The sequence below is a fragment of the Protopterus annectens genome, chromosome 11.part0 (assembly GCF_019279795.1).
Source record: "Protopterus annectens isolate FY-2018-M chromosome 11.part0, PAN1.0, whole genome shotgun sequence".
Classification (NCBI taxonomy): domain Eukaryota; kingdom Metazoa; phylum Chordata; order Ceratodontiformes; family Protopteridae; genus Protopterus; species Protopterus annectens.
The window spans coordinates 130,441,115-130,458,273 of NC_056745.1; the positions used below are offsets into that span (position 1 = coordinate 130,441,115).

Genomic DNA, 17,159 nt, shown 5'->3' on the forward strand with positions numbered 1-17,159 from the left:
TCCCTCTGTGCAAAGATGGGCCATCTATAGAACCTGGAAACTACAGATCTGTAAGTCTCACTAGTCTCATATGCAAAATCATGAAAAGAATTATCATGGAAATGATGAATAATGACTTTAGAAGCATCCAGACACTGGACCCAACCGATTTGGTTTTGTCATGGGCATGCCATGCCTCCTCAACTTGGTGGACTTTTTTGAGAAGGTAACCAAAGCAATGGATGAAGGCAAAATGTTTCACACTTCGTACCTTGACCTGGCCAAGACATTTGACACAATACCCCAACTTGGGCATTGTGGACAAACTCAAGAGGTTAGGCATAAGCACTTATATTACATAGTGGATAGTAAGCTGCCTCACAGACAGGACCCAGGAAGTTAGAATTGGGGTCCACTGCTACAAAGAGACTAGTCACAAGTGGAGTCCCTCAGGGATCAATCCTGAGACTGCTCCTTTTTGGAATTTACTTCTGTGAAATCAAGGCCTATGTCAAGGGCATCTGGCTGATCAAATTTGCAGATGTCTGTAAATTAGGAGCAATCAATGACTCCTCCACTGGCACTAATGTTCTCCAGGAAGGGCTGACACAGAAAAATAACTGGTGTCCGAGCCATGGACTAAATCTAAATGCCAAGAAATGCATATTAATACTGTTCACAAAGTCATCTGTCTCCCTCCCTCAGTAACTATCATATTGACAACACATGCCTAAGAGTTGACCAGTAGTCAGGGACTTGGGGCGCACATAGAACGTAATCTAACCTTTGACCATCATGTGTCTACAGTAGTGAGGAAGTCATTCTATGTTGTGCAATTTATAAACAAAGGTATGGCATCTAGGTCCAAGGAGGTCATTGTTCCACTGTATTTAGCATTCAGCAGACTTATCACTGAGTGCAAAGCTCCTTTGATATGTACCTAACCAGGTGCATCCAACAAATAGAACATCTACAGAGGTTCCTCAGCAAAAAAAAATACAGGGCCTAACTAGCATGTCCTCTGCAGACGACCTCAAAGCCCTATCTCTGTATTCTGTCTGCTCCAGGTTTTTGAGGGGAGATCTGAAAGATCAAAATGCCAAAAAAGAAAAAAGACTGACAACTCTGAGAAGAGCGAATGTCAAAAATCACTCTTCTCCTTTAACCTTCTTTTTGCAGGGGTCAAGCTCCGTGCAACCCCCATAACCCCGAACTTATATATACCAACTCTGAAATCGTCATAATGCAGACAAAAGGGAATATTTCAAGAAATGACATCTCAGACTTAGTATATGTAAGTCTGTTTTTCAGGTATTCATTTCCTTAACATTTAAGCAAATTATCCTTTTACCATCTGAAACACTGTCATGAAGGGTAGTCATCTTTTCAATTATTATCTGCACATATTTCTTCTTCAGTGCTTGTTAGATGAAACGAGTCCTTCAAGAAGCTATGTGCACAGCCTATGATGGAAGCGGAAGAAAAATCCAGCTTAGAAGAACTACAAAATGTACTAAGCAAAATATAGCCTGGGAAATTGGCAGGCTCAGTTGGAGTTATGGTAGGTACTGGGATGCACTAGGGAAGAAATGTCTCATGAGGGTACTCATCACAGTATGGAAAGACAAGTGTATCTCAGATGACTGAAATACAAACATTTTACTGCAGTTGTGCAAGAACAGAGGAAATAGTCACAACTGCAGGCCATACAGCGGCATCAAACTCATGTCACAGTGGAGGGAGTGTTTGATAAACAAATATGTATGGCAGAAGAAATTAAGATTTAGATCAGGATGCAGTACAATTACCCAATTTTTGCACTGCGATAAACAGTGGAAAAGATGCTGGAGATAAGGAAAGTGTCCATCTGGGCATTTCCAGACTTGGAGAAAACATATGACAAGGTCCTAAGTATGTAAAACCTATGGTTATGTGTTTCTCACTTGACAGTTTTACTGTTAAGAATATTTTGAGAAAAAAATGGGGGCTATTTTATGTTAATAATGATTTGTATGACAAAGTAGATTTGAGCCCCTCAACAGTTTACAAGAGGAGAAAATGCTTTAAAGACTTACTGGAGCAGAGCAAGGGGATTCTGAACAATCCTTTAAGGATGGGTACTTATAAGTGTGGTTCATGTTCCCAATGTCCATCTGTTTTGCTGAATGACAGTATCTGGGTACAAGGGGGCAAGGTGACCTTGAAGGGTCACTTTACCTGTAGTGTTAAAGGGGTGGTGTATATAGCTAAATGCCAACAATGCCCCTCTTTTGTTGTGGGTAAAACCAAGAGAAAGATTAAAGAATGTATTTATGAATACCTATGTGATATCACTAAGTGTAAGGATACTAGTACTCTATATAAACACAATAAAGTTTCCCTCTCATTGGTTTTTATTCTTTATTGTGGAAAGGGTTGATAGAAACTCAAGGAGGGGACCATGGAGCAAAATGTTAGAAAAGAAGTAATTGTACTGACAGATTGTTTTGAATGCATACAAATTCCATGGACTTAATGAAATGGTTTTGCTAGCTTTTATTTTAAAATTGCATGCCCTTACTTTCTAACGTGGATGGGTTTAAAGTCTGCTGTGTATTATTTTATTTAGTTGGGTATGGTGATTTCTTTAATTGTTTTAAATGAATTTCTGCAGATTGTTAAGTTTCACTGGTTGATTTGTGTCATACGCCTCTCTGGTGTGGTATTTAAACAGGATGTGACTAAGAAATGTTTTTTACTTGTTCTGATGAAGCTCCTGTTCTAGGAATGAAAGTACTTAACTGTGTATATTTGTATATGGATTACATTTTATTTTTGGACCGACTTAAGTATGCCTCTGAAGTGTATGTTTTGTTTTTGAAGGTCCTAAGAAAGCTAATTGGGGCAGTCCAGTAATGGTTTGAATTCCAGGACACATTGGTAGAACTAGTGCAGACTATTTACAAGGACCCAATGATGCAAGAACAAACAGTGCTTGGACTCACAGAGTGGTTTCTAACTGGACTGGTTGTGCTTCATGGTTCATCTTTGAGCCCTCTCCTGTTCATACGGGTGATGGACTATATTAACAAACAGGTTGGGGGGGATGGGTCTATATTACTTCATCAAAGTTTTATTTCTGCAAATACCTAATCATCGACCCCTTTACATCGAACATCTATTAATCGAATGTTCACATCTGTGAACAGTTTTCATAGAGAAGGCAATTACTTGCCCACCACAGCAATCGTAACACAAACTACATTATTTCAAACCCACCAAGGTTGGGGGACTATACCCCCCCACTTATATATAACAACTCGGAGATCGAAGTACAGTAGGGAAAAATTTCTAATGATTGTGAACTAGCTCCCTTCCCTATGAAAATTGTTTGCTGATGTGAACATTCAATGACCGGATGTTCAGTTTAAAAGGGTCGATGATTAGGTACTCATGATAATAAAACTTCAATGAAGTAACATAGACTCAGAGGAGACAGCTCAACAAAGCTGTTGTATACAGACAACATATCATAGTTCTCAACTTTACCTAACTGTGGAATGTCCCTGATTTTACCTCATATTTTTAGTTTGTTCTGCATAATATTTGTATTTTTCTGAAAAAATTGTTAAGGATTACCAACAATAAACAATAACACATAACCGAGTTTCAGACTTTATATCCTTCAGAAAATTCATGCTAATGCAAAATCTGTTATTCTGATTTTGGGTCTTTGCCCTGATTCTTGAGATAAGAGGATGATGACCTTTTAGCCCAGATTCTTGAGATAAGAGGATGATGGGTATGTTTAAAACTCGCAGCAGATCCTGAATAGGAATTTCAGCACATGATGGACTGGAATGTAAAACTGAAGTCATATGGGATGAAAATGAGTACAGACAAGAGAGTTGTCATGAGAGCAAATGGGGGAAATCAGAAGTTGAAATTTGAGAAAGAAGGGAAAACTATAGAACAGGTTAACAGATGCAGCTGTTTGGGACGTATGTTTGAGGTTGAGGAGAAGGAAACCCTGAATACAGATGTCAAAGCTGGAATCAGAGAAGCCGAGCAGTTCAAAGTATCTGGGATAATGTGTGACAGAAGAACGGAAAAGAAGCTGAAAGGTAAGGTGTTAAGTGATATGACCAGTGCATCTTTGTGATATGACCAGTGCATCTTTGTGATATGAGCAGTGCATCTTTGTAATATGACCAGTGCATCTTTGTGATATGAGCAGTGCATGTTTGTGATATGAGCAGTGCATGTTTGTGATATGACCAGTGCATGTTTGTGATATGAGCAGTGCATTTCTGTGATATGACCAGTGCATGTTTGTGATATGACCAGTGCATTTTTGTGATATGACCAGTGCATGTTTGTGATATGACCAGTGCATTTTTGTGATATGACCAGTGCATGTTTGTGATATGACCAGTGCATGTTTGTGATATGAGCAGTGCATGTTTGTGATATGACCAGTGCATGTTTGTGATATGACCAGTGCATGTTTGTGATATGAGCAGTGCATGTTTGTGATATGACCAGTGCATGTTTGTGATATGAGCAGTGCATCTTTGTGTGGTACAGAAACCTGGGCAGTGAAGGATAAGCAGCTGAAGAAGCCCAACATAATGTAGATGAAGTGCTTGAAATGGGTACTAGGATGCACGTTGTGGGAAAGATAAAGAAATAAAGACATCAGAGCAAAAGCCAAAGTGGCCTCAGTTGTAGAGAAGGATGAGGAGAACAGCTTACGGTGGTTCATTCACAGCTGAAGGAAAGCAAAAGACGTTTGGTAAAGCAGCCAAGACATGGACGAATTGAGTGAGATAAGACGTGTGACAGCTGGTCATGACTGCCAAAGGTAAAACAGAGGATCTGAATTGAGAGAGGTGATATAACTGAGGTGACATGCTAAACCCATGTAAAAATGAAAAAAAAACAAGGATGATGGTGATGACCGTTAAGTTCACTAATATTTCCATTTTTCCATATCATCCCTACTGTATGACTTTTACTAACTCAGTCATCATCACTCACATTGGATTTTGTTCATAATCACCAAAAAAATCGAACTAATCCATGATACATTACAGAAAGAACAAGAAGTAGCCTTGTTACGCACTGTGAGCCTTCCTAGTACTGATACTGTTGATAACCTGGATTTGTCAGCCATCTTTTATACATATAATATGGTCCTGATCAGGAAAGATCAACAGATTTGTGGTCTTTTATACATATAACATGGCCCTGATCAGGAAAGATCAACAGATTTGTGGATATCTGAAAAGGGTTTTAGTATAAGTAATCCTTGGTACCTGTGCTAAGCTGAAAACTGCCTCCAATTAGGACATGAAGTCTTTGATGGAGAGACATAAGTCTGTGCCAAGTTTTAAATGTCTTAGTCTCCATTTTGGCCATGCTCCTTTAAACATCTTGTAAACTTAGAAGAAGAAAAAAGTTACCGGTCACCTTCATGGAACATACAGCATTGTCCATGCTCTCACTCCACAAGCCATAACTTCACTGACCAGAAGTGTCATACCACCAAATATTAAATATGTATATACTTATGTGTATGTGTATTTATTTATTTATTATAGTTTGTTTGTTTATTTATTTATCTTACTTATTCTCTGGTAACCATTAGGGAGGCTGTTCAGTTGACCTTTTCAACCAGTTCCAGTTTTTGAACTAGCAGCAGTTACAACATTAAAAATATGTAACAGAAAGCAACAGTTAGTATAAATAAATATAAATAAACACATACAGAGAAATACATAAAAGTAAAAATGTAGAAAGCAGAAAGATGCTGTACCACAGTGGTTAAACAGAATTGTGAAGTAGTATGGTACCATTTAGTCTGTGTGCGCATGTGTGTGTGTGTGTGTGTGTGTATGTATATATATATATATATATATATATATATATATATATATATATATATATATATATAATATATATATATATCTATCTATATATATATATATATATACATTTTTTTTTTACTCCCACACTGTTTGCCTAGATGAAAGTCATGAATACCTAAAAAGAATGTTAATGGCAACAGAATGATATGTGCTTTCCATTTTAATAACAGTTTCAGCTACTAGCATCTCCATGTTGCAAGAGCTCCTAAACTGTACTTGCAGTACATACTTTTTTCTCCCCAGTCTGACCACAGGCTCACCATATAAAAGACCCCACCTCCTATCTATTGTTGAAAAGTCTACTTCCTTTACAGGTTCTCTCTTGTACAAACCCCTCCATTTAGGCACACTGCCTACTCCCCCCAAGCCTGCTCTTTGTCTCTTGCCATCACTTTGCCGGAACAGTTAATTCTTCATTAACTTCCATATCGTTTCTGTTCCTTAATGCAAGCCTTACTCTAACAGTAAGACTCAGGAGTCAAGGTTTAAATTAGCTTTCCTTCTCTCAGCAAATCCCACCATGCTTTCCCATATTTGCTGCAGTATTCTGAGATCACCTCACATCAACACCCAAATGTAAATCCTATTCTGTAATTACCTAAAGTTCACTCATGGCTTCTACACACTATACCCATAAATTATTATTTAGCAAGGATCCATGACTACAAGTAGATAACACAGGATTTATTTACGGTTGATGTGGTTTGCTCACAAGGGTGAAGTTGGAGTAATTAAATAAGCCATCTGTGGCTAACTTCTGCAAAACACACACACACACACACACACACACACACACACACACACACACACACACACAGATTATTTCTATTATACATGACATTATTAATAAAATTGCTTACTTTCTTAAAAAATAATATTGTATGATGACACTTCATTTGCCTTTCATCTTTTCTACTGGCTACTGATGTGCTGTGCTGTACACAACAAATCAGTGACATGCAGGAGAGAAATAAGGTGCTTGAGTACTAATATGTCTCTGTTGCGGGTCATGAGACATTTCTAAGAGACGAGCACTTTCTTTGTCTTCTCTCCCTTTGGTGGTTTGTCTCAAGAACAGAGCAGCCTCTGAAGCCATCTTTTGCAGCTGGACTTTCTTCTTTAAGGAATGCTGGGCACACGTCTGGTCTGTCCAATCAGTGTGCATCTGTCTTTTTCTCATGTCACAGATGAATGGGTCCTTAATGGGGTAATACATGTACCCCACTAACAAATAAAGAAAACTACATAAAATAAAAATCAGTCTTATGTTAATTAATTAATTCATATTTTTGCATGTATACCATATATTTCTCTTGATGCCTGTATGTAAATTGCTAGATAAAAATTAGGATTTCCCCTGTAACAATAAGTAATGTATTCTCGATCTCAAAGTACAGTAATGCTCTGATGTGTAGTTTCATATTTGAATCTCGTCTCTCACCTGTCGAGTTGCTGTCCAGAATTTACTCCGGAGTACATTCAGTGTAATCTGTACACCCACAGCTTAGGGAAAGAGAGAGAGAGGTAGAATAAACGAATAAATAAGTACACTGACAAATACAATGCTGTACAGAAAACACAGTCATAAAATGCAGTCCTTGCAATATTATGAATCACGTCATGTTTATTTGTTATTCTTTTGTCTGAATGGTTGTGATCTCCAGAAGTGTGGAGCTAAAAGGCATTTCTGAAGAAGAAACAATACCAGCTGTGATGTGCAGTTTGTTGCATGATAGCATAAATTACTCAGCAGAATGTATGTCAAGTCTCAGATAGACTCCCTGGAGCTTTTAAGAATGTTCCAGATGCAGCCTGTGGCTGTCTCTTTGCAGTTCAGTGCCCTAGCGCAAATTCTGCCACTTCTTCTAGACTTTTTTAATAAAACCTTCAAACATCACTCAAAAATCTTTGTTGTTAAGAAAAATAACATGTTAAAGCTAGGCTGATACAACTCAGCATAGCACAGAGCAGCTAATAATGCATAAGGACTTAAGTGTTGACAAGAACAGCACCTTTATATAATAAAGCTTCAGTCATCTTGAATTACAACCTTCAAGCTTCAATAATAAATAATGCAAATAAATCATGAGTTAACAAAATGCTGCCTCTAGCCATCTTCTAGTTTAAAAATCGCTGTAAATGCTGATAACATTCCTACCACACCTTCCACTAATATTACCTGGCGAACCCATTCCCTAATTTTGGTGACTCTAGTTACAGCTCTGCTGGCATCTGTACCAGAAAAGAAATTATTTGCAAACTACACTCCAAACAAGTCAGTCTGTCAATATTCAAAGCCATAGTAGAGGCCTTCAAGATCATGCCATTGGGTCGGAAATCATAGTACCTAAATTTTGCTTATGTGAAAATTCTCACCTTCGAGCTAACAGTGTAGCAGGTTCATATACATCTCTACACTGTACAAATATGTTGATATGCTTACACCAGATATGTACCGCGGAATACACTAAACTATTGTGAAGGTATATTTACTGGCATGCTTGAATGCTATACTATGTGGCATATATCAGGCAGTTAGCACTGCAATAAATGAAGACGTACAAAAACAAAGCAGTATCATTAACGGATGCCAGCCTACTTATATCGCCGATAGCTTTATGTCAGCAATAGCCGATCCACTAAGAATATAATGCTGGAGTGTCCATAAGTATTATACTAGATCATCATCTTCTTTCGGCTATTCCCATTACGGGTCGCAACAGCGGATCATCTGTTTCCATTTCTTCCTGCCCTCTGTATCTTGCTTTGCCACACCAACCACCTGCATGTCCTCTCTCACCACATGCATAAACCTTATCTTAGGCCTTCCTCTTTTCCTGTTACCTGGTAGCTTCATCCTTAGCATCCTTTTCCCAATATACTCAGCATCCCTCCTCAGCACATGTCCAAACCGACGTATTATACCATGACCCCCCCATTAATATTCCAAAACGTGCACGCTGATTGGTTAGCATGCACGTTGTAAATCGACTTATACTAATGGAAAAAAGTCCGGTCGCCCAGACTTTTCCCATTAGTATAAGTCTATTTTAAAACACTGTCTCGCTATGTTAAAGGAGTTTAACATAGCGACACAGGCTTAAAAAGAGCAACTGAGATCTCTGTTGCTTATTTTAAAGCTGTCTTGCTATGTTAAACTTTTAACATAGCGAAACAGTTTGTAAAAAGCAACGGAGATCTTACTTTCTCCGTTGCTTTTTTCAAAACTGTCTCGCTGTGTTAAATGGGTTTAACATAGCGAGACAGCTTTAAAATAAGCAATGGAGATTCTCCATTGCTTTTTTTAAAGCTGTCTCGCTATGTTAAACCCATTTAACATAGCGAAACAGTAAAAACCAACAGAGATCTTGCTTTCTCCGTTGCTTTTGCCCACAGCTCTGATGTACTGCGTAGGCATGCGCAGTACATCAGAACTTCCGCGGAATACCAAACAGCTGCGGAAGGGCAGCAAGGAGGCATTATACAATGCCATTATTTAAGAAAAGTAATTATTTTTTTTCTTAAATAATGCCATTGTATAACAGCAATAACCCACTTCTGGGTGTGGGTAATGCTGGATTTACCCACGGTTGGCTTTGTTTGGTCCCTCAGGCTTCATCCTCGGGACCAAACCACGCCAACCGTGGGTAAATCCAGCATTACCCGCACCCAGGCATGGGTTATTGCTATAATCTTGCCTCTCTGGCTTTGTCTCCAAACCTTCCAACCTAGGCTGACCCTCTAATATACTTATTCCTAATCCTGTCTACCCTCATCATACCCAGTGAAAATCTTAGCATCTTTAACTCTGCCACATCCAGCTCAAACTCCTGCCTTTTTGTCAATGCCAGTCTCCAACCCATATACTACAGTACATGAAAAGTACTCAATATCCCCCAAAATTAGCAAAATGATAACTTGTTAAGCACTTTTCCAATGTCAGAAAAGTACATAATATAGAGGGTTATGAGTGGGTCTCCAAACATAACCACTTTGTTATGTATTCAAGACAAGGATGCCAAAAAATGAATGAATCTTGACATCCATGTTGGAAGCACATAACAACAGGTTATGATCGGTCATAACAACCTGTAGTGTACTACCTGTTACAAAATAAAAAAGCCAAAGTGTGTTACTGGCTTTGAAAGCCAGTAAAGCACTTTAGTGAGTGCTGTCACATAGACAGCAAGTAAGGAAAAAAAGTTGGGGACAGTTTTTAAACACTGCCATCATTTAAATGAGTTACTTACAGACTGACATGATGTACACGGGAAGATATTCAGGAACGGTTGAAAGCAAAGGAATGTGTCTTTCCTGACATTGGACTGTAGCAGTGCTTATGATGTGTGTAACACGATGTCCTTCCATATCACTGTTGCAATATTCATAACACTGGGGATCCCCTACCTAGGGCTGCTTGACATCCAGCCATACATCAAAGCCTTAGGTTGCTTTAAGGTGTGCCATACATCACAAGTATGTTCCTCACATAGTATAAGGCATAAAGGTGATGTCCGGATGTACCATCCTCAGAACTTTTTGCCGCAGACTGAATGCCATCTCTTGATCGTCTGTCTGAATGCCTACGTTCCATTGCTGGTTTCACCTAGACATTGCAGATAAATGCCCTGTTGGGGTTCCTTTTTTACTTGTCTTTTTGTTACTTGTGGGGTTTCATGTCATCCACGAAGGGTAAATGCTAGTCTGGGAGACAAATTCCCCATAAAGACTGCCACAAACAGTGTCTGTTTTGCACCAAGGACCAGCAGTGCACTATCAACCACAAATGACAGAATTTGACCTAGGTTTCGTCTTTAATTCAGACTTCTTTTTTTTTTTTTTTTCCTGAAGAAGTCTGAATTAAAGACGAAACCTAGGTCAAATTCTGTCATTTGTGGTTGATAGTGCACTGCTGGTCCTTGGTGCTGGTCTTTGGTTGTTTCTTGTTTTTAGTTCTGGTTTTTTGTCAATATGGAGAGTGTCTGTTTTGCCTTGGTGCCTTGCACAACCATACATGCTCTTCCATCTGTCAGGCTTTTGTACCAAAAACTTTGTGTAGTAGACTTTCTTCATTGAAGCTGTATCTGGAGAATCACCAACTTAAACTTCTCAGAAAATATATCATGGAGGAAACTTCCCACACCAAGGGACAGCTGTCAGGGAAGAAGAAGGCCATGAAGCCTAGGCCAGAATCTTCTGCTGTTCAGCCTCTGATGGACTTTTCTCCCGAGGTGAGTGAATACCCAGAGGTTTGCCCGGCTTTGTTGTTGGATCCCTCTGCTGTGACCTGGTTGGAGGCTGGTGGGGATCCAGATTTAAGCACATCCAAGGAGGCTTTGCAGATGTTCATTTAGGATGTTCATGGGGAACCACAGTTGATCATTTCTGAGGGGCCTAGGGGTGTTCATCAGATTTTAGTCAGAGAAGAATTCCCTACTACTACTATTGAATGCCATCCTGGGTCAGAGTCTTACAAGTATTATAAGGCAGACATCCCATTAAAGAAAAAACAAAAAAAATAAACATATTTCTCTTGCCTCTAAGGATCCACAGTGTGAGTGTGAGGCCTTCACTCAGGGTTTGTTAGGTGCTTTGATGGCATTAAAACCACCTCAGGGGGATTTCTTTTCCAGCTCCCCCTTGGTCCTCTACTCCCCTTAAAAGTCCCAGGGATCAGGATTCCTTTGAGGAGGAATTGGATTCTGATGAGGAATCCCTTGCTTACTCATTTCCTTCTCCTCTGGACTATCGGTCAGAGGAAGAGGAATCTACCAGTCCTGATACTCCCTTTGAAGAAATTTGTTTTGGGGACACAATCTCCAGGATGATGGAGTTTTTTAAAATAGCATTGTGCTCAGGTCTATAAGAGGTACTATGAGTTGCTGCAGATAGAATTTCCTAAACCTTCTGCTGTTCCTCCTGTTTTGGCAGATTTGTTGGATGTGTTTTCCAATACCACTAAAGCACCTGATTCTCAGCCCCCTGCTCCCAAGAGGGGTATAGGGTGCCTGAGGACTGTAATTTTTTGTAAAAGTGTTCTGCTGCTGACCCCTTGGCGGCGTCTGTTCCTGCCCTCTGATAAAGACAACAGAATCATGGAAAGGCTGTGTAAAGTTTACACCTCGGCTACCGTGGCTTTAAGGGCTGTTAATTATCAGATCTACTCAAAGGCCAGCACTCAATATAACACCTTGTTCACATACAAAGTTTTAATCAATATAAGGACAAATTCCATCCAAAAAAGAGAAGCCTATACTAACTTGTGTTTAAACACCACCAGGTGAAAATAGCATACCGGTTTCAGCCTATAGCCTTCATCAGTGCTAACTCCATATGTTCTGGTATATTTTAGCTCTCCTATATCAGGTTATTTCTGATCTTCCAGATTGAGGGTAAAACCTCTGCTCTTTCCTTGTTAGGGACTTCCTCGTGGTGGTTCATCGTTCCATCAAATGTAGTTGTGGTGCAGCAGATGCTTCTTCTAGGGCTGCTGCTTTTGGGTCAGTGATGAGGAGGTATTCTTGGCATTGGATTTAGCCTTTGCCTGATGATATGAAGGCTAAGTTGATGGATGCCCCTTTTGATAATAAACACTTGTTTGGTGAAGCTGCCGCTGATTTGTTTAAGTCCTTTCAGGATAAGGGGGTGGCTTTACAGGAACTCAAACATGTATTTGTTTCTCCTGTGTCTAAATTTCAGAGAAACTACCCCAATAAGCCAGCCTTGGTTCGCAGGCAATCTTGACCTCCTCCTAAGGGCAAAAAGGTTGGCAAGTGGGATCCTCCTGCTAAGGCTACTCAGACTTCAGGGACTCAGAAGTCTTCCTTTCCAGATAAACCAGGTGCTGTCTGACTATCTTGTTCTTCCCAGTTATGTTCCTCTTTCTCTTTGTCTCTCTATGTCTCTTCCTGTTTGGCTACAGATTACCCAGGATTCTTGGGTTCTGTCCATTATTCACCTGGGATATTTCATGATATGGAGACCCCTTCACCTATTATGGGTATTCCTCAGCCCCCTCTGGAACAACTCTCCTTTTTCCTAGAGGTGCTGTGGAACCCTTTGGCTCAGGGTACTATTCAAGAGGTGCCTGTGTCTCAAAGGGGGAGGGGTTTTACTCCAGAGTGTTTCTAATACTCAGAAAAGAGGGTACTTGGAGACCAATTCTTGACCTCTCTCATCTAAACCCTTTTCTGAAGGTGCCATCCTTTCAAATGTTGTCCCTTCGGACTCTCTTCCCTCTTTGGCTTCCTCATGCTTACATGGTGTCCCTGGATCTCAAGGATGCTTATCTCCATATTCTGCAATCCCCTTTTGAAGAGGTTTTTGCATTTCTCTATTGCTTCCAGGCATTTTCAGTTCTCTGCTTTGCCCTTTGGCCTTTCTACTACCCAAATGGTATTCACCAAATGCCTCGCTCCTGTGGTTGCTTTTTGCAGGCTTCAGGGAATCCAAGTATTTCCCTACTTGGACAACCTGCTGTTTCAGGCATCCTCTCCAGAGATCCTGTTGCAAAATCTCCATTTTGCCATCTCTCTTCTTCAGGGCATGGGGTTTACAATAAACCTCAAAATGTCTTCTCTGACTCCTTCTCGGGACATTGTTTTTCTGGGTTGCAGGATTCAAACTGTACCTTTGCTGGCATCCCTGTCTCCTCCCAAGGCCTTGACCCTCATTTTCTTCTTTCACACTCTTCTTTCTCTGGGTTCCATTACAGCCAGGGAGTTTCTGAGAGCTCTAGGTTTCATGGCATCCACCAACCCTATGCGTCCTCTGGCCAAACTTCACATGGGAAGTTTCAATGGTTCATAGGTGTGTACTAGGCTAATGCCCCTGGAGCCTTTACAAGCCTAGCCCATAGAAGTGCCCTGACATCATGCCACCCAATGTTAGTTGCCAGTGCCTATCAAGTAGAGCCACTGGAGTGATCCCAGGGGTGAACATTCTAGTTCCCATCCACTCATCAAGATTTCTCTTGAAGAGGGCCATTGAGGTGCTCCTCTTGACATGTATGGGAAGTCTATTCCAGAGCAGTCTCTGGGTTATGAACCTGTCCCTCCAGCATGTTCTGTTGATTGTGGTAATAAGCTTGAGGTCTCTGGAGTGTGTGGTGTGGAGGGGTTGGGATTTCTTTAGATGTAGCATTTCTAACAGAGCTGGGTCAGACATGGCTTTGTAAGTCAAGCAGAGATCGCCTCTAAGTAGGTGATATGAGACAGAAAATAGATGGCATTTTTTGAGTCTGTCCACCAGTTGTTGCAGGTGTCTAGTGAGGTGCCAAATGGACCATTGTACTTGATGATTGGCCTAATGAGGGAAGAGTAGAGGGAGACAATGACCTCTTTCTTCCTGGATGCAAAACCCTTGGTAATAAGATGTGCCACATAGAAAGACTTTCTGACCACAATGGCAATGTGGTGGTCGAAGGACAGGTTGCTATCAACCTGTGTCCCCAGATCTTTTATAGCCACCTTCAATGTTCAGTGGGCTCCTATCAATGTGGTAATTAGTTGGAACTGAGTTTTTCCCAAAGGGGGTGGTGATGCATTTTTTGGCATTAAGCTTAAGGCCATGGTTTCGACACTAGTCATTGGTCTCTGTGAGGCCTTTCTGTAGGATGTCTGCATCATGTTTATATTACGTGATCGAACAGTGAAATGTTCGAACATGTAATAATCGACCCCTAAATGACGAAACGCAGTAATGTCGAATGGCAAAAAAAACCCCCATAAAAACACCCAAGCAAACCATAAAAATGCTCTAAGCAGGGGGGCAAGATCCCCTGCACCCTCCACATTCCCTGTTACTTAAACATACCAACTCCGAGATTGCACTACAGTGCAGACAGTGGAAAACCTCCATGTCCACACTGTACGGAGACGGCTGGCTCTCCTGGTATGGAATCTTGCTGTCCAGTATCAAGTAACTCTTCAGGCACTTTACATTCCCTCAGGCCAAAACATTGTGGCAGACAATCTGAGCAGGTCCTTAACTTAATCCCAGGAATGGATGCTTCACAGGGATGTGTTTTTGGACATTGTCCAACAGTGGAGTACTCCTCAAATAGGTCTATTTGCCTCTTCTATGAACAGACAACCGCCTCTGTTTTGTGTCAGAGTCCCAGGTCCTCTGGTGTGGAAGGTAGCTGCCCTCTCTTTTTCTTGGAAGGGGATGCTTCTTTATGCTTCCCCTCCACTTCCTCTTATTTCAAAAGTCCTGTTCAAAATTCAACAGAACACTCCCACAATCTTGTTGGTGACTCCCTTTTGGCCGAGACAGCAATGGTTCCCTCTTCTTCTGCATTTAGGCAAGGGCAGTCATCACACGTTACCTCACAGGATGGACCTACTTACACAAGACAAGGGATCTCTCATCCATCCCCACCTGTCCACTATTCAGCTGACTCTGTAGATGATAGGATTTTGATTCCACACAGACACCTTTTTTTGAGGACATGCTTAGGGTCCTGCAGGAGGCCAGGAAACTAGGAATACTAGGAAATTCTACTTATCCAAATGGAATACGTTTTCTGTTTGGTGTCTCTCTCGTAACCTGGATCCACTTTCTGTGGCTGATACTTTGGTTCTCTCTTATCTGTATGAATTGCTCATTGCTGGATTGGCTTATTCTTCTGTTAAGGCCCAATTTTATTTTATTTTATTTATTTACATTTGTTGACTGGGAGAGTCCAACTAGATGCAGGTCCGTTTTCAGAGGAGGCCCGGGGAGAAAAGCCCCACATTAAATGTTACAGGCATTATACAGTTTGAGAAAAATAGCATTTAAAAAATTATAGACATTGTTCCAGCTGTAGAACATAATACAAGATTAAAACATAGTTGTAAAACAGCTGTAGAACATAATACAAATTTAAAACATAGTGACAGATATTGGACATAGTTATAGATGTAGAACATAATTCATCAGTGGACACTGAATCATTGTTGTTTGTGAGGTACATAACAGACATTAACACTCGTTGCAACAAGAAGTTCTTACTATATAGTAAGTAGCTAGGTTTATGAGCAACCAAGCTTGTTATAATTAAGGTAGTTAGTGGGGTGCAGAGAGAGGTTGTGGGTGGGTGGAGTGGGTGATATTGGAGGGGGGTGGGTGGGTTGGAAGGGCATATCCTGCAAGTTTTTAAGTGCGCTTTTAGTAAAGATTTGAAGTGGGTGCAAGATGTTACAGAGGTAATTGAGGGTGGGAGGGAGTTCCATAACTTGGCTATTGCGCAGGGGAATAATGCTTCTCCAGCAGAGTTATTGGCTCTTGTGACCTGTAGGAGGTTTTTGTTGCTGGATCTTAGTGGTCTGGTGGTAAGATAGGGTTGGAGTGGATTCTGGAGGGATGGGACTTTTAGTGGATGGTTTACTAGTTTGCAGGCGAGTGCGAGTTGGTACCATTGAAGGAGGTGAGGGAGCTCTAGACAGCCCAATTCTGCCAGTGAGAGACAGTGGTGACTACGTTAGGAAGCCCCTGTGGCGAATCTGGCAATTTTGTTGTAGCAGGTTTCGAGCGTATTTAGGTTGCATTGTCTTAGGTTTGTATATATTGGAGAGGCAAAAAGTAGGGTGGAGATAAGGTGAGAATTTGCTACTGAAATCTTTGCTGCTTTGGTAAGTAGTTTCTGATTTCTACATAATGCTCCTAGTTTTTGTGGACGTTTTTAATGGTCATGGATATGTGAATGTCAAAGTTCAGTTTATTGTCTATTACCACTCCTAGCAATTTGGTGTGTTCTGTAGGATGGATAGTGGTGTTGTTTTTTGCTGTGATGTTAAAGTGAGAGTTGTTTTGAGTAAGTTTGGTGGGTTGGAAGATTAGTAATTTAGTTTTTTTGGGTTGAGTATTAATTGGGCATCGGATAACCAAGTTACAACAGAGGAAAAGGCATCCTGTGTGACTGTTTGTAGTTTGGTTAGGGGGTGGGCTGTGCAGATAATGTTTGAGTCATCTGCTTATTGTATGAGTGTGCCATGTGTGGTGGCAGAGGCTAGATTATTGGTGAAAATAGAGAAGAGTAGGGGTCCAAGGATGGACTCTTGGGGAACCCCTATGGAGACAGGTAGTTGGGGGGATAGGTTGTCCTGCCATACAATGGATTGATGGCAGTCAGACAGGTAACTTTGAAACCAGTTGGTGACTGATAGAGAGAAGGATAGGTTATTGAGAAGAGAGATGAGTTGTTTGTGTGGTACCATGTCGAAAGCTTTAGAAAGGTCTAGGAAAGTAGCTGAGGAAAGATAACCAGTATTTTTATGTTGTAAGATA

At 40.7% G+C, this 17,159-nt stretch overlaps 1 protein-coding gene across 4 annotated transcripts in view; it reads right to left on the minus strand.

Moving 5' to 3' along the window:
• CACNA2D4 (calcium voltage-gated channel auxiliary subunit alpha2delta 4) overlaps window positions 1-17,159 on the minus strand; it is a 2,573,275-nt gene that overhangs the window by 716,844 nt on the left and 1,839,272 nt on the right. For all 4 annotated transcript variants that reach the window (XM_044087505.1, XM_044087506.1, XM_044087504.1 and 1 more), the window contains one exon: window positions 7,330-7,391. In XM_044087505.1, coding sequence (XP_043943440.1) covers window positions 7,330-7,391 — 62 coding nt within the window. The remainder of the gene's footprint in view (window positions 1-7,329; window positions 7,392-17,159) is intronic.